Here is a 22443-nt window from a genome sequence, read left to right as displayed (position 1 = left end):
AGGAACATATCAGCTGCTGAGAAGAACAAGGCCCCAGTGCCTGAAGTTGTTGCTGAAGAGGAAGATGATGAAGAGCATGTCTTGAGAAAATTGAAGCCAAAAATTCCAGATCATAATGATGTTCATCCTGTAGCTGAGAACATGAAGCTGAGAAAGGATGCAGGACTCAGACAGTGGAGGTTGACTGATCCTTATGCAGTCAGGAGGAGAACTGTTGTGGACTACAGGTTCCATGCAAACGAATAGCAGGATTTGTATGAAACAGTGCTGCTGGACAAGAAGCCAATAGTCTGTGACATGAGATGGGTGGACTGGAAATACATCAAGGAGAATGAACAACACTATCCTGGTGTGCATGACAGTTTCAAGGGTTGTGGAGTGGATGACTTTGTTGGGCAGAAGCTCACAAAGTGGAATGATGAGCTCATAATGCAATTCTACTCCACAGCACACTTTTATCCAGATGGCAGGATAGTATGGATGTTTGAAGGTACTAGGTACCAATCATCAATTGAAGAATGGGACAATCCGATCAATGCACCTAAGGAGAAAGAGGATGACTTGGATGTCTATGCCAAGAAGAAGATGGATCACAACACTATGGCACATATGTACAAGGAGATCCCAGATGCTGATGTTGAAACACACAAGTTTGAATCAGTACATTACCTTCTATCAGGACTGCCAACCATCAACTGGATCCTCAGGCAAACTCTTTTTCCCTAGTCAGGTGATCACAATATGATCAGAGGCCATGCAATCATCTCTGCTACACTTATTTGATGTGCCACAAAAGTTCAAGGTCATGAGCCTCATAGTTGAAACTATCAAGAGGACAGCTGCTGAGCAAAAGAGAAGTTGTGGGTATGCCCCACAGATCCAGGATCTGATTAACTCCAAGATGGGTGAGGGAGTCCTAGATAAGGGGGTATCCAGACAGCCGGACTATATGCTATGGCCGGACTGTTGGACTATGAAGATACAAGACAGAAGACTTCATCCCGTGTACGGATGGGACTCTCCTTGGCGTGGAAGGCAAGCTTGGCGGTTCGGATGTAGATCTCCTCCTCTGTAAACTGACTCTGTGTAACCCTAGCCCCCTCCGGTGTCTATATAAACCGGAGGGTTTAGTCTGTAGAACAACAACAACAATCATACCATAGGCTAGCTTCTAGGGTTTAGCCTCTCTGGTCTCGTGGTAGATCAACTCTTGTAATACTCATATCATCAAGATCAATCAAGCAGGAAGTAGGGTATTACCTCCATCGAGAGGGCCCAAACCTGGGTAAACATCGTGTCCCTGGCCTCCTGTTACCATTAGTCTTAGACGCACAGTTCGGGACCCCCTACCCAAGATCCACCGGTTTTGACACCGACATTGGTGCTTTCATTGAGAGTTCCTCTGTGTCGTCACTGCAAGGCTAGATGGCTTCTCCAACCTTCAACCACACTGTCCCGGGTGAGACTTTTCTCCCTGAACAGATCTTCGTGTTCGGCGGTTCGCACTACGGGCCAACTCGCTTGGCCATCTGGAGCAGATCGATAGCTACGCCGCTGGCCATCAGGTCAGGTTTGGAAACCTAAACTACACTGCCGACATCCGCGGAGACTTGATCTTCGACGGATTCAGACCCGTGTCAGGAGCGCCGAACAATCACCATGAGCATGACCTAGATCTGCAGTCGGACAGTATTTGGGACATCGCACCTGCCATAGCTCCGGACTTTGCTCCAGAGCAGGACGTGCCTTCTGAGGACGGGTGGATGGACCCCGCCCCGAAGACCGCACACTCATCGGCTTTAGAGCCGAACATAGACTCCTCTCCTAAAGGGGTCTATATCTCCGGACCCTCGGACTCGCCTCCGGTCGTGTGTTCCGGACCGCGCGCATCCGAGCCCATCGAATCTAGCTGGGCCCCGGTTATGGAATTCGCCGCCGCAGATATCTTTCAGCACTCACCCTTCGGAGACGTGCTAAATTCATTAAGGTCTCTATCTCTGTCAGAAGACTCCTGGCCGAACTATGTCCGGCCCGTGTGGGATATGGAAGACGAAGAAAATTGCAACCCACCCACCACCCACTTTATAGCCACTGTCGATGACCTAACACACATGCTTGACTCCGACCCCAATAACATCGACGGTATGGACGTCGATGTAGGGGACGATCTGGAACCACCGCCCACGGGGTGCTGGACAGCCACTTCATCATACGAAGTCTACATGGTGGACACCCCCAAAGAAGACAATGGTGAAAAAAAGGACACAACGGAGGATAAACCCCCCGGGCCAAAGCAAAAATGATGGTGTAAGCGCCGCCTCAGGTCCAGTCACAGTAAAAATAGCGATAACAACCCAAAGCAGGATGACACTCTGGTTGATTCCGAAGGCAACAACGGCCATAGGGACCCAGTGATGGAGCAGGACAAACCAGGTCATGCCGAATACAACCCGGAGCAGATGCCCAATCAGATAAATTCAGAGGGCCGAACTCATCATGCTACCTCCAAAGAAGAGAACAGTCCGGTTGATGATGTGGAACAAGATAACCTCCGCAGAAAACTCTTGGCCACAGCACGGAGCCTGAAGAAGCAGAAGCAAAGGCTTAAGGCCGCGCAGGACATGCTCAACCGAAGATGGAATAAGGTGCGGGACACAGAAGGGAAACGTGGCGATAATCGCCACACAAAGAGCTACCCAAAGCGCAAACTGCTACCCGAATTTGACGGTGAAGCCGCAGCACCAGTCCGACCCAAAAACAATACGACTACTCAGACGGACCAACCACCTCATGGCCGCGATAGAGCAGCCACCGATACCGCACATGATTTACGAGCGCTCCTGGACAAAAAGGCCAGTGCAGCCAGATCCATCTATGGGTCCAGAGGACATGCTCCGACGCGGGATGAGGGCCACCACAATAATCATATTGATCAAATACCAGTCTGGAATCAACACCGGGAGCAACAGCAGCCGATAGCATGCCGCAACATGGCCAGATACAGAGGGGCCACACACCCCCTGTACTTCACGGACGAGGTGCTGGATCATGAATTTCCACAAGGATTCAAACCCGTGAATATAGAGTCATACGACGGAACGACGGACCTTGGGGTCTGGATTGAGGATTTTATCCTTCACATACACATGGCTCGTGGGGATGACCTCCACGCCGTCAAGTACCTCCCCCTCAAGTTGAAAGGACCAGCTGGTCATTGGCTGAAAAGCCTCCCCGAAAACTCAATTGGAAGTTGGGAGGAACTTGAGGATGCTTTCAGGGCCAACTTTCAAGGGACCTATGTCCGGCCTCCAGATGCTGACGACTTAAGTCACATAATACAGCAGTCCGGAGAAGTCCGCCCGTAAATTTTGGAACAGATTCCTCACTAAGAAGAATCAAATTGTCGACTGTCTGGATGTCGAAGCCTTAGCGGCCTTCAAACACAGTATCCGAGACGAGTGGCTTGCCAGACACCTCAGCCAAGAAAAGCTGAGAATGATGGCAGCCTTAACAAGCCTCATGACCCGATTTTGTGCGGGCGAGGACAGTTGGTTGGCCCGTAGAGGCACCAGCGACCCGGGTACATCCGAAATCTGAGATGGCAATGGGAAGCCACGACACACTAAGCAAAAACGTCGGAATAATGATAGTTCGGACAACACAGCGGTCAATGCCGGATTTAGGGACTCTCGACCTGGTCAAGGAAAGAAGCCATTTAAAGGCAGTAAAGAGGAACCATCCGGCCTGAAAAATGTCCTGGACAGATTGTGCCAAATCCGTGGCACTTCCGACAAACCTGCAAATCATACCCACAGAGAATGTTGGGTTTTCAAGCAGGCCGGCAAGTTAAACGCCGGACACAAGGGAAGGGAAACACCAAGCGAAGACGAGGATGAGCCTCGCCAGCCGAACACCAGGGGCCAGAAACAATTCCCACCGGTAGTCAAAATGGTAAACATGGTACACGCAACTCACGCAGAGTTCGTAGCCCCCCAATTCAATCCCTGGGCAAATTGCCCGATCACTTTTGACCACAGGGACTACCTGGCCAGTATCCGGCACGGAGGATCGGCTGCCTTGGTGCTCGACCCAATAATTGAGGGATACCATCTTACTCACGTCCTAATGGACGGCGGCAGTACTCTTAATCTGATATATCAAGACACCATCCGCAAGATGGGGGTAGACCCATCCAGAATAAGTCAAAATAACGCCACCTTCAATGGAGTGATTCCAGGTGTAGTAGCCCGCTGCTGGGGCTCCCTCGTATTAGAAGTGACATTCGGTTCTCCCGACAACTTCAGAAGCGAGAACCTACTCTTCAACATCGCCCCCTTCAGCAGCGATTATCATGCATTGCTTGGGAGAACGGCCTTCGCTTGCTTTAACCTCAAGATGCTCGGTCCACGCGGCGTCATCACGGTTAGCGGAAACAGAGAGCGGTATGCGGCAGTTCCCGCTGCCGGACTCTAGGCGGCTTCTCCCACTAGAACACATGATCGGTCGTCAAGACCACGGACACGGTTAGACGAGTCCAATACACCATTTTACACAATGGCTCAGATAAACCTGATCCAGGGGTCGTACATGTGTCCCCATAAATAATACAAGGGGCTGCAAACATGTAATACAAGCCCACAATTCAGCTTGCCTCATTAACAGGCCAGATCTCAAACATTTCTCGAGCATAATTAACTTTTCGCACGCTTTCTTTTTTCTTTTCTACAGACACTACCAGTGCGACACCCTTCCAGGATAAGGCACAACGGAGACACAGGCGCAGACGTGCAGCAGGGCCCCGCCCACAGGTTTCTCTTTAGATTAAGCCCCTGCGTAAACCTTCTTTACTGTCTCTTGTTGCTCGACATCCCATGGGTATTTCATAAACCTATAAGGGATACTGGCGTTCTAGGCTTTTGGCCATGACAGATCAATGCACGTACCTGGAATCACAGGGTCAAGGGCGTCATTCAGCCCAATATATGTTATAAAGTCCAAATACCTTCGGGAGTGTTCAGCGTCACGAGTTTGGCCTTATATGCATCAGCTCTGAATCATGTCTTTGGTCAAATGTTGGGTTAGCCCGGCTCCTGGGTTTGCTGCCTTACGTTCCGTTCTATCGGCTAAGGTGGCCAAAGGAGAACTACTGCGATTGTGCCCTGGTTATTCCAGACGAGCACCTCAGTAGAGAAAGCCAAAAACTGACTGTCATGATACAGCGAGAGACTGGTCAACCACTCGAGGACTAATCAGAATCTATAGAATTCCTCCACATTAATGAAGGACCGGTCTACCAGTCAAGTACGTGCACCATATCCAGAAGCTCGCGGAAGTACCGGGGGCTACATAGTAGCCCCACCTTTAAAACTCATATGGCTAAGTGTAAAGTGTTACAGCTATATAGTCCGGTTGCCTGGTTCGACGTGCGATCACCTCCTTTAACGGACCAAGACGTTGGATCAAGTGTGTTCATGCATATTTTCTCGAACACCCCCGCATTATATGCGTGGGGGCCGAAGCCAAGGACTGCTAACTTTCACGTTATATGCATACATAAACAGCCACACAGGAGACATTATAATACTTTCTGGCAATAATCAAACACATAAATTGTTTACATTGAATAAAATTGTCACTCAAACATGACATTCTTTGAGCACTGCGCCTCTATTCTACGGGCACCTTCTATGACCTGCTCAAAATAGTGCTCGGCTGGGTCTTGGCTTCCTGCCGGACCCTGGGTTGCAATGCTGGTGGCCTCCATATCTGCCCAGTATGTTTTCACACGGGCAAGAGCCATCCGCGCACCCTCTATGCACACCGATCTCTTCACGGCATCGATCTGCGCTCTGGCACCAAATAATTGTTGCACCAAACCAAAGTAACTGTCGGGCTTCGGCCCCTTCGGCCACAGATGGTCTATTATAGACCTCATTGCAAGGCCGGACAGCCTATGAAGCTCAGCTATAGCGGCCATCTTCTCACTCAAGGGCAAGGAGCGCGCTAGCGCATTAAACTGCGACCAGAACAGTCTTTCTATTTATTATCTTCATGGTCCTTGAACAACTTGGTTGCATCAGCCGCACTCTTCGCCAAGTCTGCATACTTATCTGCGGCACTCCATAGCTTATCCAATGGAGCATACTTTGGATCTAAAAACTTCATCCGCAACAAATAAGGATTTCCAGCCGCGATCTCCCCGGCTTGTTGAAGTTCCTCCCACGCGTCTCTAATCTAAGAACGCGTCTCTTTAGCTGAGTCCAGCGCCTTCTTCAGGTCAGCCGCCTTCGCCTGATTCTCTTTCTCGAGAAGCTCATACCGGCCGGCGGCGTCCCTCAGCTCCACAGCCATCTCGACTATCTTTTCTTTGCTTCGGAGATGAGCGGCCTATTCGGCTTTCAACTCCTCGGCTGCCTTTAGAGCAGCCACATTGCTAACCCGAACTTGTTCCTTGGCAAGGGCAAGCTCCGCCCTCAGGGCCTCAACGGTAGTAGCTCCACCTGCAACTACATCACATCACATTAATATTACAACCTTCTTGCAATTTCCCAAAATAGATGTGGATATAGGAAAGCATACTCTGCGACTCCTCGAATCGCTTGTTAACAAGCGTGACGTCGGCTTCCACCATGTCAATTTGCCGCCTCAATTCGGCACATTCAACGGCTTGGTCTACAGCTGAACCCTTAGCAACCTGCACAGAAATACAAGTGCGATTATTATTTGGGAATATGATCCTCCGTTTGCCGCCATCGGCTGGCATCCACAGTCTCAGGGGCTACTATCTATACAGAGCGCATGTATCGCATGCGGTACAACTAAAAGCTGCGTATTTTTGCGGCTTACCTCAAAGCCTTTGAGCAGGCTCTTGAAAGCTCCAACACCGTACCCATTAGTGTACGATGATCCTCCAAGAGAGCAGCTGACTCCAGGAGGCCCGTCAGCGTGTTCGGCCGGACACCGAAATCTCCCAGACCCTTTTCCTTGTCCGCCACATGTCACGCCCAATATGCGACCCTATCCTAAAGGAACTCGAAGGTCCCACCAAGGATAGAAGCGCATATTGGAGACGCTTTTGCAAGGTGGATATCATTACATCGTACCATTACATAATAGTTAGGGATACATACATAAGGCATAAACGCCCCAAGAATACATCAACATCATACAAGAGATCAACATCCGACTACGGATGGTACAGAAACAGAAACCCCACAATATCCACCCTGCTAGCCCAGGTTGCCGACCTGGAACCTATCCCCTGATCGAAGAAGAAGCAGAAGGAGAACTCCAAAACAAGTAAACATCGCTCTCGCGTCATGATCATCGCATAACCTGTACCTGCAATTGTTGTTGTAGTAATCTATGAGCCACGAGGACTCAGCAATCCCATTACCATGGGTATCAAGACTAGCAAAGCTTAATGGGAATGGAGAGGATAAGTGGTGAGGTTGCAGCAGCATCTAAGCATATATGGTGGCTAACATACGCAAATAAGAGCGAGAAGAGAGCAACGGAATGGTCGTGAAGCTAGCAATGATCAAGAAGTGATCCTGAACTCCTACTTACGTCAAACATAACCCAAAACCGTGTTCACTTCCCGGACTCCGCCGAAAAGAGACCATCACGGCTACACACGCGGTTGATGCATTTTAATTAAGTCAAGTGTCAAGTTATCTATAACTGGACGTTAACAAATTCCCATCTGCCACATAACCACGGGCACGGCTCTCGAAAGTTTATACCCTGCAGGGGTGTCCCAACTTAGCCCATCACAAGCTCTCACGGTCAACGAAGGATATTCCTTCTTCCAGGAAGACCCGATCAGACTCAGAATCCCGGTTACAAGACATTTCGATAATGGTAAAACAAGACCAGCAAAGCCGCTCGATGTGCCGACAAATCCCGATAGGAGCTGCACATATCTCGTTCTCAGGGCACACCGGATGAGCCAGACGTCGGGTTGGCATAGACCCTAGTTGCCCAGGGGGCGCCGGACATCGCTCGGTTTGGACCAGCACTTGGAGGAGAACTGGCCCGGGGGGTAAATAAAGATAACCCTCGGGCTCCGGAAACCCAGGGGGGAAAGGCTTAGGTGAGGCAAATGGTAAAACCAAAGTTGGGCCTTGCTGGAGGAGTTTTATTCAAAGCAAACTATCAAGGGGTCCCATAAATCACCCAACCGCGTAAGGAACGCAAAATCAAGGAACATAACACCGGTATGACGGAAACTAGGGCGGCAAGAGTGGAACAAAACACCAGGCATAAGGTCGAGCCTTCCACCCTTTACCAAGTATATAGATGCATTAATTAAATAAGAGATATTGTGATATCCCAACATAATCTTGTCCATCATGGAGCAATCTTCAACTTCACCTGCAACTAATAATGCTATAAGAGGGGCTGAGCAAAGCAGTAACATAGTCAAGCAATGGTTTGCTAGGAAGGGTGACAAAGGTTAGTGGCTGACATGGCAATTTGGGAGGCTTGAAGAACAAGTGATAGGAAGCGCAGCATAGTGATAGAACAAAGCAACTAGCATAGCAATGATAGTAATGAGACCCAAGGTGACGGTCATCTTGCCTGAAATCCCGCTAGGAAGAAGAACGAGTCCATGAAGAAGATGAAGCCACGAAGACGAACCAAGCATAGTCGAACAAATCCTCACATTCGCAACGAAACAGGAACTAACGGGAAGGAGCACAACCGGAAAGAAGCAAACAACATGGTAAACAGGCAAGCATAAACATGGCATAATGCACAATCAAGTATTATGCATGTCCGGATTAATGAGGCATGGCATGGCAAAGTGCAACAAATAATACTACAAGTTAAGTGGAGCTCAATATGCAACGAGTTGCATATTGATAAAACACCACATTCATTTATTTAGTTCGCTCTCGTTTATGTACCCAACAATGTTAAATGTTGATTAACATGGCAAGAGGTGAAGCATAAGTAAACTAACTATTTAAGCAAGTTTAAATGAGGCCGGAAACAACAAACAACAATTCCGGAAAATCCTCATGTCCATATTTCGAATTTGGTACTGTTCTGTCCTAAATCATATTTTAATGTTGTTAAATAGTAAAACAAAGTGCACCATATTAAACTAGGCATTTTTCCACCCCATTTACATATAAAGTTTATTAAAATTGGAGCTACGGTTATTTAGTTATGAAATAAATCATTTTAACATGGCATTTGAGCAAATTTAATCAAACAACATTTTAAACATTTTTAACATGGATGAAAGTGGCAGATTATGAAAGTACATGAAAATCTGAGCATTTTACATGTTTGAAACATTTTAATCCGATGCATGGTTGTGGAGTTATTAAAGCATGAACATGGAGGGTTTTTCTGTAAAACTGCACTCTCTGGATAAATGGACAAATTCGCAGAACAAGAAAAAAACATGACATGGGCCAAATCTGGCTGGGCCAATAGTGCACAGGAGAGGAGCTGTTGGGACTGCTCACCCATGGGCCAAGGCCCGGCTGGTGCAGCAGGCCGGCTGAGGAGGCGCTGGGGCAAGAGGCTGTCGGTTGGGGTGGTGAAGAAAAACGAGGGAGGTGGGGTGGCACTGTGGATGGATGGATTTGATGGGTGGCGGCTGCGGCTGATTCGAGGAGGAAGGAGGCTGGTCGGCTGGCTGTGAGATGGATCTAGGAAGATCCCGAGGGAGAGGGAGACCGGGTGGAGGAAATGGCGGCGGAGAGGAATGGATGGATGGGACAGATTGTTAGGGCTAGGGTTGGACCAATATATATATATCAAGTGGGATTAGGGTAGGGGCATTTGGTCCCTCCGATCTTAATCGAACGGTTCCGGATAAATAGGCTAGGGAGTCCAAATAAGAAAACAGAGATGTTATATAGATGTTAGGGGATGATTCGGAACCAACGGTAATGACTAGCCCGGTTCGGGTTTGGGTAAGTTTCGGACGTGCGCTTGAGGGTGCTGCGAGCTGGCAAGAGAGGTTAGGTGGTCACAGTCAAGAGGGAAGCAAAAACCCGATTGGTCTCGGAACGATCAACGAAAGCAAGGGGGGACGCGACAACTAAGAATGGGTGCAAGCTTTATGAAAACATGCACATGCAATGCGCATGATGCTATGAGATGAGATGCATGACATGAACAAAATGCAAAACAAAAGACAAAAACCCAACCACGAAGGAAAAATCATATCGCATCTCCGGAAAAGGCAAGAGTTGGAGTTACGAATATGGAAAGTTGCATCCGGGGCGTTACACCACAGGAGCCGAGCGCGCTGGGCTCGGGGCGGCCGAAGTGTTAGCTTCCGGCCCCATTGGATCTGGACTCCTCCGTGACGATACCTCAGGGTCGCCAGCTTCACGGGACGGAGAGGCAGGTGGGGTTTCACTCTCCATCATCTCCGGAGGAAGATCCCCCGAGGATGAGCCCTGTTGAGATGAACTGCTGACCGGACTACAAAAACAGGTCCCGGTTATTACTCTCGGAGGAAAATGCAATAAGTTCCTTGTTTAATTAAACTTACAGCTCGGTGGAGGGTTGGCCCGTTTGCGAGCACTATGCGGTGAGGACGCCCTTCGGGGTAGGGCCCTTTGGTGAAGTTCTCTTCCCTTATTTAGGCGCCCCCGTCTCCAAGTCTTCGGAGGCGGCCCTCTTCTTTCCGCGGGAGGGAGGAAACCTCAGATTCGCCTCCCCGATTCTCCTCCTCCGTGAAGAAGCTAATTCCCCCCGGTTCGGATGCGCAATGTGTGAGGCCCACTCTTGGCCTCCCCACTCTTCCCTTCGGCTTTCTCTGGTGGCACCTGACTTAGTGTCCGTTCAAGAATCCTGGCCATTGTCGGGCCAGGCGAGCCTTCGGGAAGCGGGGCCGGACACCTGATCATCTCCACCTTACTAAGCCAATCCTGGTTGCGGACAGTTTTCAGAACAATGTTATGATAGATATAAGCAAGGTGTTCGGTTATAGGGTTACTTACTTGGGTATCGTGGCGATTGCAGCTCAGGCCCGCCTCCTCGGTGGTGTCCGGACACTCTATTCGTGGTCCGAAGAACAACTTATACATCCCTTCGGGCGTCATGCCGAAGAAATGCTGGATGGTTCGCGGACCTTCTGGATTGAATTCCCACATCCGGAGAGGTCGACGTTTGCACGGCAGGATCCGCCGAACTAGCATTACCTGGATTATTTTGACAAGACTAATGTCCCTCTCGAGGAGCTCCCGAATGCGGCTTTGCAGCATTGGTGCGTCGTTCGCAGGCCCCCAGTTTAGTCCCACGTTGGCCCACGATGCCAGTTGAGGTGGAGGGCCCGAGCGGGAGGTGGAGGGCCCGAGCGGAAGGCGGGCGCGGCCGCCCACTTTGAGCCTCGAGGAGCTGTGACATAGAACCACCTCCGTTGCCATAAATAAAATACCTCCGGGAAGGAGCCTTCGGGCCACGGGGCATCAACGTTCCTGCTTATTATGGCGCCCCTACACTCTGCGTGTCGCCCCTCAATCATCTTTGGCTTCACATTGAAAGTCTTGAGCCATAAGCCGAAGTGGGGGGTGATGTGGAGGAAGGCTTCACACACAACGATAAATGATGAGATGTGGAGGATGGAGTCCGAAGCTAGATCGTGGAAATCTAGCCTATAGTAGAACATGAGCCCCCTCACAAAAGGGTCAAGAGTAAGACCTAATCCCTGGAGGAAGTGGGAAACGAATATGACGCTCTCATTGGTCTCGGGAGTGGGGATAACCTGTTCGGGAGCAGGAAGCCTGTGCTTGACATCGGCGATCAAATACCCAGCCCCCCTGAGCTTCGCAATATCCTCCTCTGTGACAGAGGAAGCCATCCATCGGCCTTGATGGTCAGATCCGGACATAATCGAAGATCCGGGGTGCTTAGGCTCGAGCTTTGGGTGTTGGAACTCAGGGTGCGAGATGTGCGAGCGTGGAGATAGAGGGGTAGGCCTCAGCTCCTTTATAAAGGGGGGAAGAATATCAAGCGTCCCCGAACGTGGTCGTTTGGGACTTGCCTAAAAACACGGGGTCATGCCAACAGGCATGGTTGGATTACCCATACCCGTATTGATGAGAATCCTGTAGTAAGGGGGACACGATCTCTGCCCTGACAGGACGTGCCAAGGAAACCGCCTCGTGGTGTGTGCGGTAGCAAGTTGTAAAAACGGTTCGAATAAAAACCGAACTGTGGTGTGATGTCACTTTTTGAAGGATTGTCAGCAGATTGGATTCATGGATTATTATTCTCTCTACGATGGTATATGGAATTTATCTTACAGAGCCGGACACGGTCCTTGTGTTCGGAATTAATTTTGGAGTATTCGGAGGTGGAACCCGCCTCACAATGCCGAAGACAATCTACGCGCCGGACTCATCGTCATTGAAGCCTGGTTCAAGGGCTACTGAGGGAGTCCTGGATAAGGGGGTATCCGGATAGCTGGACTATATGCTTTGGCCGGACTGTTGGACTATGAAGATACAAGACAGAAGACTTCGCCCCGTGTCCGGATGGGACTCTCCTTGGCGTGAAAGGCAAGCTTGGCGATTCGGATGTAGATCTCCTCCTCTGTAAACCGACTCTGTGTAACCCTAGCCCCCTCCGGTGTCTATATAAACCGGAGGGTTTAGTCCATAGAATAACAACAACAATCATACCATAGGCTAGCTTCTAGGGTTTAGCCTCTCTGATCTCGTGGTAGATCAACTCTTGTAATACTCATATCATCAAGATCAATCAAGCAGGAAGTAGGGTATTACCTCCATCGAGAGGGCCCGAACCTGGGTAAACATTGTGTCCCCAACCTCCTGTTACCATTAGTCTTAGACGCACAGTTCGGGACCCCCTACTCGAGATCCGCCAGTTTTGACACCAACAATGGGCACTGGCACATACTTGTTGGACAAGGAACACATGCCTATCTATCCGGATTTTAAGGACAACCAAGTGGTTATGAATGAAGATGAACCATCTTCTATGCAAGCACAAGCAAAGAAGGAGAAGGCAAGGACTGAGAAAGCTGAGAAGGCTGCCAAGATGCCAACAATTGATGAGGCATCTGAGTACTTCCTAAAGAGCAAGCAAGATCAGCTTGGCTACTTGATTGCATCCACTCTTAAGGATTGAGAAGGGGTTGGCCACCCTAACTCAAAACCAGAAGAGCCTGGAGAGGATCATGGAGCAGAAGTTTTATGACTTGGATGTGAAGATAACTAAGATCCAGTCTGTTGTTGAGCAACTCCAAGATGACATGCAGGAGAGAAAGGGCAAGACAACCACTGATGCATTTGCTAGAGTACCCAGAGCTCACAGATCAGCTGCAGTGCTAGTGACAGACACAAGAGCAACTTCATCAGCACCAGCTACAGCTTCAGTGCCACCAGCTCCAGCATCTACTCCACCAGCTCCAACTTCATCGACTGATGCCTTCGTCCAAGGAGCCATCTCTACACCACCACCTGAAGACCAAGCCTGAGAGTCGATTTAGTACTATGCATTTTCTAGGAACTTTTTGGTAACTTGTTGCCAAAGGGGGAGAAAAATGTATAGATCATAGGCTTCGAGAGAGAGTGTTTGCTTTTATTCTCTCTTTTTTGGTGGTTGAACTTTGTTTGCTTTCGCTTGTTTGAGATACTTTATGTCTGTGTGATACTTGGATGATCATGTGTTTGATCATTTGCTACATTAATGCTTGTTGGATGACATTATCCTTTTATCTCTATATGATCATTCACTTTGCTTGGTGATGAGTGCATGTATTTTGATTATTATCTTTTTGAGCGCTCCACCAAGATGTATGTGACATGGGAGAGTAACTCATGATCCTAACTCTATGTGCATTTGCAGTCCAAAGCAAATCTTAAACCATGCACACATTTAGGGGGAGCTCTCACATTTCACATACTTCTCAAAGCGACAATGTTTTTTAATCTTATTATCATTTGTCGAAGCTTTGATCTATATGTTGTCATCAATTACCAAAAAGGGGGAGACTGAAAGTGCAACTATCCCTAGGTGGTTTTGGTAATTCCTAACAACATATAGCTCATTGAGCTAACATTATTTCAAGATAAATATTTCAGGAAAAGCTCAATGAATGGCATGGCATGGATGAGAAAAGTGGACCCCTCAAAATACTAAGGATAAAAGGATTGGCTCGAGCTCAAAGCTCAAGACTCTACATTTGATATTTTAGTGATCCAAGATCACATTGAGTCTATAGGAAAAGCCAATACTATCAAGGAGGGATGAGGTGTTGCTTAATGAGGTTCTTGCTTCATAGTGCTTAGTGATATGCTCCAAAACCCTCAACTACTTTCTCACATCCACATATGACCTAAACCTAAATTCAAATTCGGCCCCACCAATTCTTTCCATCCGGCGCCACCGAGTTCAGATGTCATAGCCACTGCCACAAAACCTAGGCAACTCGGTCTCACCGATAGGGATCTCGGTCTCACCGAGATGGGATTGTAATCTCTCTGTTTCCCTTCGTAACGTTTTGGTACCACCGAGATGAGCGATCGGTCCCACCGAGATTACAATGTAAACTCTCTGTTTCCCTTTCATAACATTTCGGTCCCACCGAAATGAGCGAACCGGTCCCATCGAGTTTACCTGACCAACTCTCTGGTTAGCTTATTACCAAAATCGGTCTTACCAAGTTTGTGTAATCGGTCTCACCGAGATTACGTCATGCCCTAACCCTAACCATATCGGTCCTACCGAGTTGCATGTCGGTCCCACCGAAAATCCTAACGGTCACTAGATTTGCTGAATCGGTCAGACCGAGTTCCTCAATTCGGTCCCACCGAGATTGGTAAACTGTGTGTAACGGTTAGCTTTTTGTGTGGAGGCTATATATACCCCTCCACCTCCTCTTCATTCGTGGAGAGAGCCATCAGAACAAACCTATATTTCCAACTTACATTTTTTGAGAGAGAACCACCTACACTTGTGTTGAGACCAAGATATTCCATTCCTACCATATGAATCTTAATCTCTAGCCTTCCCCAAGTTGCTTTCCACTCAAATCTTCTTTTCATCAAATCCAAATCCTGTGTGAGAGAGTTGAGTGTTGGGGAGACTATCATTTGAAGCACAAGAGCAAGGAGTTCATCATCAACACACCATTTATTACTTCTTGGAGAGTGGTGTCTCCTAGATTGGCTAGGTGTTACTTGGGAGCCTCCGACAAGATTGTGGAGTTAAACCAAGGAGTTTGTAAGGGCAAGGAGATCGCCTACTTCGTGAAGATCTACCGCTAGTGAGGCAAGTCCTTCGTGGGCGACGACCATGGTGGGATAGACAAGGTTGCTTCTTCGTGGACCCTTCTTGGGTGGAGCCCTCCGTGGACTTGCGCAGCCGTTATCCTTCGTGGGTTGAAGTCCCCATCAACGTGGATGTACGATAACACCATCTATCGGAACCACGGCTCAAAAATCTCCGTGTCTCCAAATTGCGTTTGAATTCTCCAAACCATTCCCTTTACATTCTTGCAAGTTGCATGCTTTAATTTTCGATGCTCATATACTCTTTGCATGCTTGCTTGAATTGTGTTAAGGTTGCTTGACTTATGCTAAGTTAGCTAAAATCTGCCAAAGACTAAAATTGGGAAAAGGTTAAGTTTTTATTTGGTCAAGTAGTCTAATCATCCCCCCCCCTCTCTAGACATACTTCCGATCCTACACGACTTCATGGAGATCCAAAGGAGGAGGCTAGAGATGGATGCGGAGAAGCAAGCCAAGATGCTTGAGTTGGAGGCGGAGAAGCAAGCAAAGATGCTCAAGATCGAGGCCGCTAACGCCAAGACCAAGGCCAAAGAAGTGGCTCTCGCAAGCATGATGACCGGGGTGGAGATCATGAAGTTGGATCTCAACGTCGTGTCGCCAAGGAAGAGGTCATGGTCCGATAAAATGCAGGCCGACATACTCAAGTTCACCGACGAGTGATCTCGTGGCTGCGAGCGCCTTCTTTTTTGTATGCCGGCTTGTGCGCTGGCATGACCACAGGGCCGTGATGGCGTGGTCGAACTCAAGTCTCACCCCTTTTTGTGTGCTGGCAAGTGTGCCAGCCGCTGGTGAGTCCGCGAGCATGAACTGTGTGTTGCATTTTTTGAAGTCGACAATGTATGCCGGCGCTGGCATGGTGCCGGCATGAGACATGGCCGCTGGCATGATCTGTGGCCGCGTTTTTTTTAAATTTGAGTGCTGACATGAAAATATGTCGGCGGGTTGGACGCACTGCCGACCCAAATGCAAAACAGGACGGACACCGGGCGGCCGGTCGATCCAAACAGACATAAAGCGGACAAATATGCTATTCGTTTGGGTCGGTCCGTTGAAGTTGATCTAACCATCCAAACACAGGTTGATCGTAATCTGCCACAGAGTTACCATGTACATATTTCGTTTTATATATATCCCGTCACAACCTCTTCGTCACTCTCTTGGGTCGCGAGCGAGTCAGGCGCGAGAAACCGTCAGCAGAAGGCAGAGGAGACGCAAGTGCTTCGGACGACCGTATGTGCTGACACGGCACACCAAGTTTTCTCTTATACCACGCCACAAAACACGATAGCGTAGCTGAGCACCGATAATAATAAGAAGAAAACGCAACACGGTCTTCGAAACGAAATTGACAACTCTCTCTCTAAAAAAACACAAAATTGACAACTGCAGCTCGTCACGGATAATAGGCCAGAGTGGTCTCCTTCACCGGTCGACACCCATCACGCGCGACAAAAGAAAAGAGAAACTTTATTTTTCATCATTCAAAAAAGAAAAAAGAAAAGAGAAAACTGTCACGAGGCCACTCCTATTTATCTTGTCGTCGGCCAATAACACGTCTCCTCGGAGCCGCTTGGTGGGGCGTCGCACGTCCAGGTGGCTGCCAAGCGTCGCGGCGGCAGGTCGCGGTTCCCCGCAACCCACATGATCGATCCCATTCATTCACGGACCGAAAACGATCCCGAATCCCTGGCGGCCACATGAAAAATCCCGACGAGACCCACGCCGCCACGCGTCCCGCAACGGCCCGGCCCGCGCAGACGGGTCGCCATCGTCGCCCCTGGACCAGTTGCTTGCTCGCTCCTCCCCCATCCCTCCCTCCCGTCCGCCATTGGTCGTCGCCATTTTCCAATCCCACTATTATAAACTCGTTCCCCTCCCAAGAACCCGCAAAGCGCAGGCAGGCAGGCATCTTCCTCCCCCTTCCTCCTCCTCCCCCGTCCTCCGCCGCCGCTGCTGGCTTTCCTTCCGGCGAGCGAGGATCGTCCCTGATCCGTCCGGGGCTCGCCCCCCGCCTCCTCCGTGCGTACGTGCTCGCCCACCTCACCTCACCTCGATCGTCGATTGCTTGCTGCTCCCGCGTTGCGTTGGGCGCTTTGCGTGCTGTTTGCGCCTTCCTCTCTTTTTGGTTTGTGGTGGTAGTTTCGTGCTTGGGGCCAATGGGACGCAGGATTCGTGCTCGGACATGCCCACGCCCCCTGTTCTTGATATTATGGTCTAGTAGATATCAATCAAGTTCTTGGTGTTCAGGTCTTGCGGCTTAACGGCCTCCCCCTGAGCTTAGTTGGATTCGTTTCAGGTGCTGCGTTGATTAGGGGTCCTGGATGGTTTGGGTAACGACCTGTATCTGTATGGAGCGACAGATCCAGGAGAAACTTTCTGTCCGATTAGTTTTACAGTTAATTTTCAGATGACCGAGTTTAAGATAGAGAATTTGGTCAAAGCTTTAATCCTAGAGGAATGTCTGCCGTACCATCTTCTTCAGTTTTTATCTTCTTCTTGACTACCATTAAGGAAAAAATGCTTATTTGTTTACATAAATAGCGCAGCAGAACAGTTGCTGGTGTGGAGTATTAAGCAGGAAACTGTTCAGATCTACTCCAAAAGAGGGTAAGAGAAAAACCAAGAAAAATAAAAGGAAGACCAAATCAAAGCAGGGAACTAGACAGTCCTTCAGCAGACTTAGCACCAGTCAAGATCTCAGAATCTTTCTAGGCCACTTCAGATTCTCACCTCTTCTTCCTATTCAGAATTCAGAAATTATAATTCCTCTGTTTTTTATTTGCTGATAAAAAAATGCAGCCGATTCAAAATGCACACACTATCATCTTAATGGAACTATTCAGTGCCTTCTTGACCTGGTTGACCATCTGTCCTTTGCCCTCATCATCGATATAACATCCAGTGCGTTCTGTTTAGGCTCATCTGACATGCCATTGCTCGCCAAACTGAATGTGGGTGGGAGCAGCGTCAATAAACTAAGTCTAGCATGCCATTGCTCTTATCGTCATAGCACTGAACTGTGTTGTTGAATTGGATTGTGTAGATTCATTTATGTATGTTTATCCACCATGAACGAACAAACTCTAGGGGCAAATTTATCTTTTCTACCTTTAATTTCTTAATATATGCACTAAATCATGCCTCTTATGATTTTGGCTTCTCAAGTATATTTTTATTGTTTGTGCGTACTATTTGCAGCTGGAGGTGAAATAAGCAAATATTTTCCTGACGTCAAGTTTGCTACAGACTGGCCCTTCCTTGGCTGAACCGGCACACACTACCAACATGGAAACATACACCACGGATGATGCGCTTACAGCCATGGGATTTGGAAAATTGCAAGGACTTGTTCTTGTTTATGCAGGCATGGGTTGGGTTGCAGAAGCCATGGAGGTCATGCTACTGTCATTTGTTGGACCACTGATTCGAGAGGAATGGAAAATCTCTGCCCAAGATGAAAGTTTACTCTCAAGTGTAGTGTTTTTGGGCATGTTAATTGGAGCATGTGGTTGGGGATATGTGTCTGACAAATATGGGCGAAGGTAAGGATTTACTTGTACGAGCACTTCTGTGTTTCGCTTTTCTCGAAGAATTTTTATTTTTGACAAAGTTATGACTCTCTCTGTTATGAATTCGAATTTCATATTCCTGATGTACGATTATGCAACTTTGGCACGTCCACTGTGTTTTGGAATTGTAAACATAATTTAATACTATACATGGCAGACAGGTTTATAGTTGCAAACTTACAACAGTGTACCAAATATAATCCCTGAACAAAACTTGTATTTTTCTTGTTTCAGGACTGGTTTACTGCTTTCAACTCTGTTTACTACTGGAATGGGTTTCCTAAGTGCTTTGTCTCCAAACTATTTATGTTTGATGGCTCTTCGCTTTCTCGTTGGCGTAGGACTGGGTGGCAGCCATGTGTATTCATCTTGGTTTTTGGAGTTTGTTCCTGCGCAAAATCGTGGCTTTTGGATGATTATTTTTTCCTTTTTTTGGACTATTGGCACAGTCTTGGAGGCTTCACTTGCATGGGTATCGGACTGATACTTTCTGATTTATATTTATATTTTGACCAAGTAATGAAGTCTTATAAAATTTTGTTCCTATTGCAGATTGTCGTATCAACATTGACTTGGAGGTGGTTGCTAGCATTGACTGCCATCCCTTGCTTTCTCTTGCTCCCTTTCTTTGGAATTACACCTGAATCGCCACGCTATCTGTGTGCGCAAAATAGAATATCTGATGCAACACTTGTCCTGGAGAGAATCGCCGAGACAAACCAAGCAACTCTTCCTCCTGGAGTTCTCGTATACCCTCGAGACGGTGAAGTTGATCATAGTACTCTTACCTCTGAGGCAGATCATCTTCTTCCACTCAGAGAGAAGGAATGCACAGATGATGATGTCACAAGCCCCAAATCTGGTAGTGCTGCTGCATTGCGCAGTCTGCTGTCACGGAAATTGCGTAGATCAACTCTTCTACTTTGGTTTGTTTTCTACGCAAATTCCTTTGCTTATTATGGACTAGTCTTGCTGACCGCGCAACTGAGCAATGCAAATAAAAGCTGTGCATCTGGGCTGAAATATGTGAAGAGTGAAACAGATGCCAGCCTTTACAAAGATACATTTGTCACTAGTCTTGCAGGTAGCATTCAGTAGCCTGTTTCTTCATCCAGTCTGACTGGCTGTAGAATATGTCACTAACTCATCATTCTACTGCTCTACCAGAGATTCCGGGTCTAATTGCATCTGCTCTTCTTGTTGAATGGTTTGGCCGAAAAGCTACAATGTGGTGCTTGCTCTTCACATGCTGTGGTTTCCTTGGCCCACTTGTGTTTTATCAGAGTGAGCTATGGACAACTGGCCTTCTATTTGGTGCTCGTGCTTGTGCCATGGGTAGCTACACAGTTGTATGTTTATATGCCCCAGAGGTTCGTATCTTTTTCTCATGGCATGCAGTAAATGTGTTTCTTGGTGACTTGACCATCACAGTATAGTGAGTTTAATGTGTTGAAAGTACCGCCTGGTAGGCCTATAAGTTGCAATTTCAACATTATATCCATCGATTTGGCTAGGTACTTAAAATGGTATTTTGCTTCCTGAATATTTGAATTTTTTTATGTCTGCATTACATTTCATAATGAAGATATATGTAAGTAAACTGGTGCGAGTAAGACCTAAACGAATAAAACATACTACTGCATCCTTCTTATTAATATTATTCAGTAATGTTTTCTTGTCACACTGTCATATTATGACCATTGTGACTTTTTTATGTATTGAATTACATGAAGGGAGTATCTTTAGACAGGACCTATGCAAGGGCTTTTTGTATCTATGATCTCCACATCAAGCTCTTGCAAAGCGATGGACTTCTCTAAGACAGAAGAGAAGCAAGCAACCGACTGATATAAGCACGGTCACAAGAATATTTTACTTGCTAGAGCATCCACTTTTTAGTATCATTGATTTGCATTTGTTAATTTTGAGTTTATTATTGGGTTTACAAGGTGTTCACCACAGAATTTTGTGCTTCGAAATTTCTTGAGGACCCTAGCATCGTGTAGGTTTCTTTGGTTTATAGGTAATCCAATGCAGTGATAAAGGATTCTCCTTCCATCATTGTTGTACTTGTCCTACTTATTTAAATCATAAATTAAATCTGTTAACTATGTCCAGTCAGAATGTACCCAGGATGTAAACAAACGGACATCCTGGTCCACAGATAACTCGGCTAAATGAAGTCTAACGATTCTGATCCATTTTCCTGACAAAAAACCAACTAAGTTATGGCATGTGGTATTCCCCGTCTTAGGGTCTTGTTTATGCTCTTAGCTAGGAACGCTTAGAATGTTATGACAAAGATACATCAGTTGTTGCAGCAAATTTTACCCAAAACAGTCTTGTAGAGCAGTTGTCAGTAGATATTTCGCTTAAGGAGTTCTGTTTTCCTATGAACTAACTTATTCTCTTGTCCTTCTAGGTATACCCGACGTCGGTGCGCTCGACCGGGGTTGGAATCGCGACCGCCATGGGGAGAGTCGGTGGAATTATTTGCCCCCTTGTAGCCGTTGGGATGCTGAGAAGCTGCCATCAGATGGAAGCAATCATTGTGTTTGAGGTGGTGTTATTCCTTGCTGCAATTGCCTGCATGCTCTTCCCTTTTGAGACCAAGGGCCGCGCAATGAACTGATGATGGTCATGGTGTAAACAAGTAAAAACACTTGGACCATAAAATTCGTCATGCTGCTTCGCGTGAACGTTTATATACAAACTGTTATATGTCTAGTATTTTAGTGGACATGACGATGAAGATTCCTCGAAATTCATTTCGGGGTTTCGGATGTTATTGGACATCATTTTGTAAAGTCCTCACTCCTTAAGACTGTAAGTAGGAGTATGTTATGGTATGTATGTATGTATAAATTCTTTGAACGTGATTAAGTGTCTGCAACAGGCATTTCTACCAGTAACTTTTGCTGAATTCTCATGTTGATTTGGTCCCTAGTCGAAGTTAGAGTTGCAAGTTGTAACCCTAGTTTGCTTGTGTTGTGGTTATGGAATTGTTAGGTTGCTTGCATCATACATGGTTATTAAACTAGACTTTCATTTTAGTGACATTATAATTACATATTTTCACTAAAATTGGTAGTTTGAAATAAAATTTCTTACCAGTCGGTCTATTCGACACCCGGTCCTTGAAACGAATGGGATTTTGTTTAAACTACTTCCTCCGTTCACTACTTTTAAGACGTTTTTGGGTATTTCAGTATAGGCTACATACGCACTGCAATGAGTGAACAAATGGAAGAGGATTTGTAGCGCCGGGGTACTCCACCCCCCTATATGAACATTAAGTTCAAAAGAATACCGAGAAGTTAGAGAAAAAAAAGGATTTGGAGATACCTTGTTTGGATGGATTTTAGTCGGACTGTATTTCCTTCACCACTGATATGTTCCTTGGTAATTTTTCACGAAACTTCATACAGGAGTAGATTGGACACCCACTGTTGATATCCTTAAATTCTAGATTTTTTTATATAAGTATTTGTTTAGGGGTGTGGAGCACCCATAATCTCCCGCGTAATCCCCGTGAACAAATACACTAAAAGTGTCTACCTACATTACATTTAGGAAAAGTTACA

At 47.2% G+C, this 22443-nt stretch overlaps 1 protein-coding gene across 3 annotated transcripts; it reads left to right on the top strand.

Annotated features, from left to right (window-relative positions):
* The first annotated feature begins 17060 nt into the window (after window positions 1-17060).
* LOC123113236 (organic cation/carnitine transporter 7) lies at window positions 17061-21767 on the top strand. Of its 3 annotated transcripts, none has more exons than XR_006455975.1 (6): window positions 17061-17313; window positions 18489-18832; window positions 19094-19331; window positions 19412-19943; window positions 20027-20882; window positions 21282-21767. XR_006455975.1 is itself a non-coding variant. In XM_044534427.1 (6 exons), exons 2-6 carry the CDS (start codon window positions 18576-18578, stop codon window positions 21489-21491), a joined length of 1440 nt encoding a protein of 479 aa, XP_044390362.1. In that variant the 5' UTR covers window positions 17061-17313; window positions 18489-18575; the 3' UTR covers window positions 21492-21767. The 3 variants fall into 3 exon arrangements, 2 of the variants coding, with proteins under 2 accessions (XP_044390362.1, XP_044390363.1); XM_044534427.1 differs by having other exon boundaries at window positions 20027-20229; XM_044534428.1 differs by having other exon boundaries at window positions 17115-17313; window positions 19201-19331; window positions 20027-20229.
* Window positions 21768-22443: the final 676 nt, after the last annotated feature.

Source organism: Triticum aestivum, chromosome 5B (assembly GCF_018294505.1).
Source record: "Triticum aestivum cultivar Chinese Spring chromosome 5B, IWGSC CS RefSeq v2.1, whole genome shotgun sequence".
NCBI lineage: Eukaryota > Viridiplantae > Streptophyta > Magnoliopsida > Poales > Poaceae > Triticum > Triticum aestivum.
This window is presented reverse-complemented; position numbering and strand designations above follow the sequence as displayed.

What these genes read in the sequence shown, in the direction of transcription:
- LOC123113236 (XM_044534427.1), top strand. Translation starts at nt 18,576, where the DNA reads ATGGAAACATACACCACGGATGATGCGCTTACAGCCATGGGATTTGGA. An exon ending in ATTTGTCACTAGTCTTGCAG is followed by an intron (nt 19,944 to 20,026) that starts GTAGCATTCAGT and finishes CTGCTCTACCAG; the next exon opens with AGATTCCGGGTCTAATTGCA. An exon ending in TATGTTTATATGCCCCAGAG is followed by an intron (nt 20,230 to 21,281) that starts GTTCGTATCTTT and finishes TTGTCCTTCTAG; the next exon opens with GTATACCCGACGTCGGTGCG.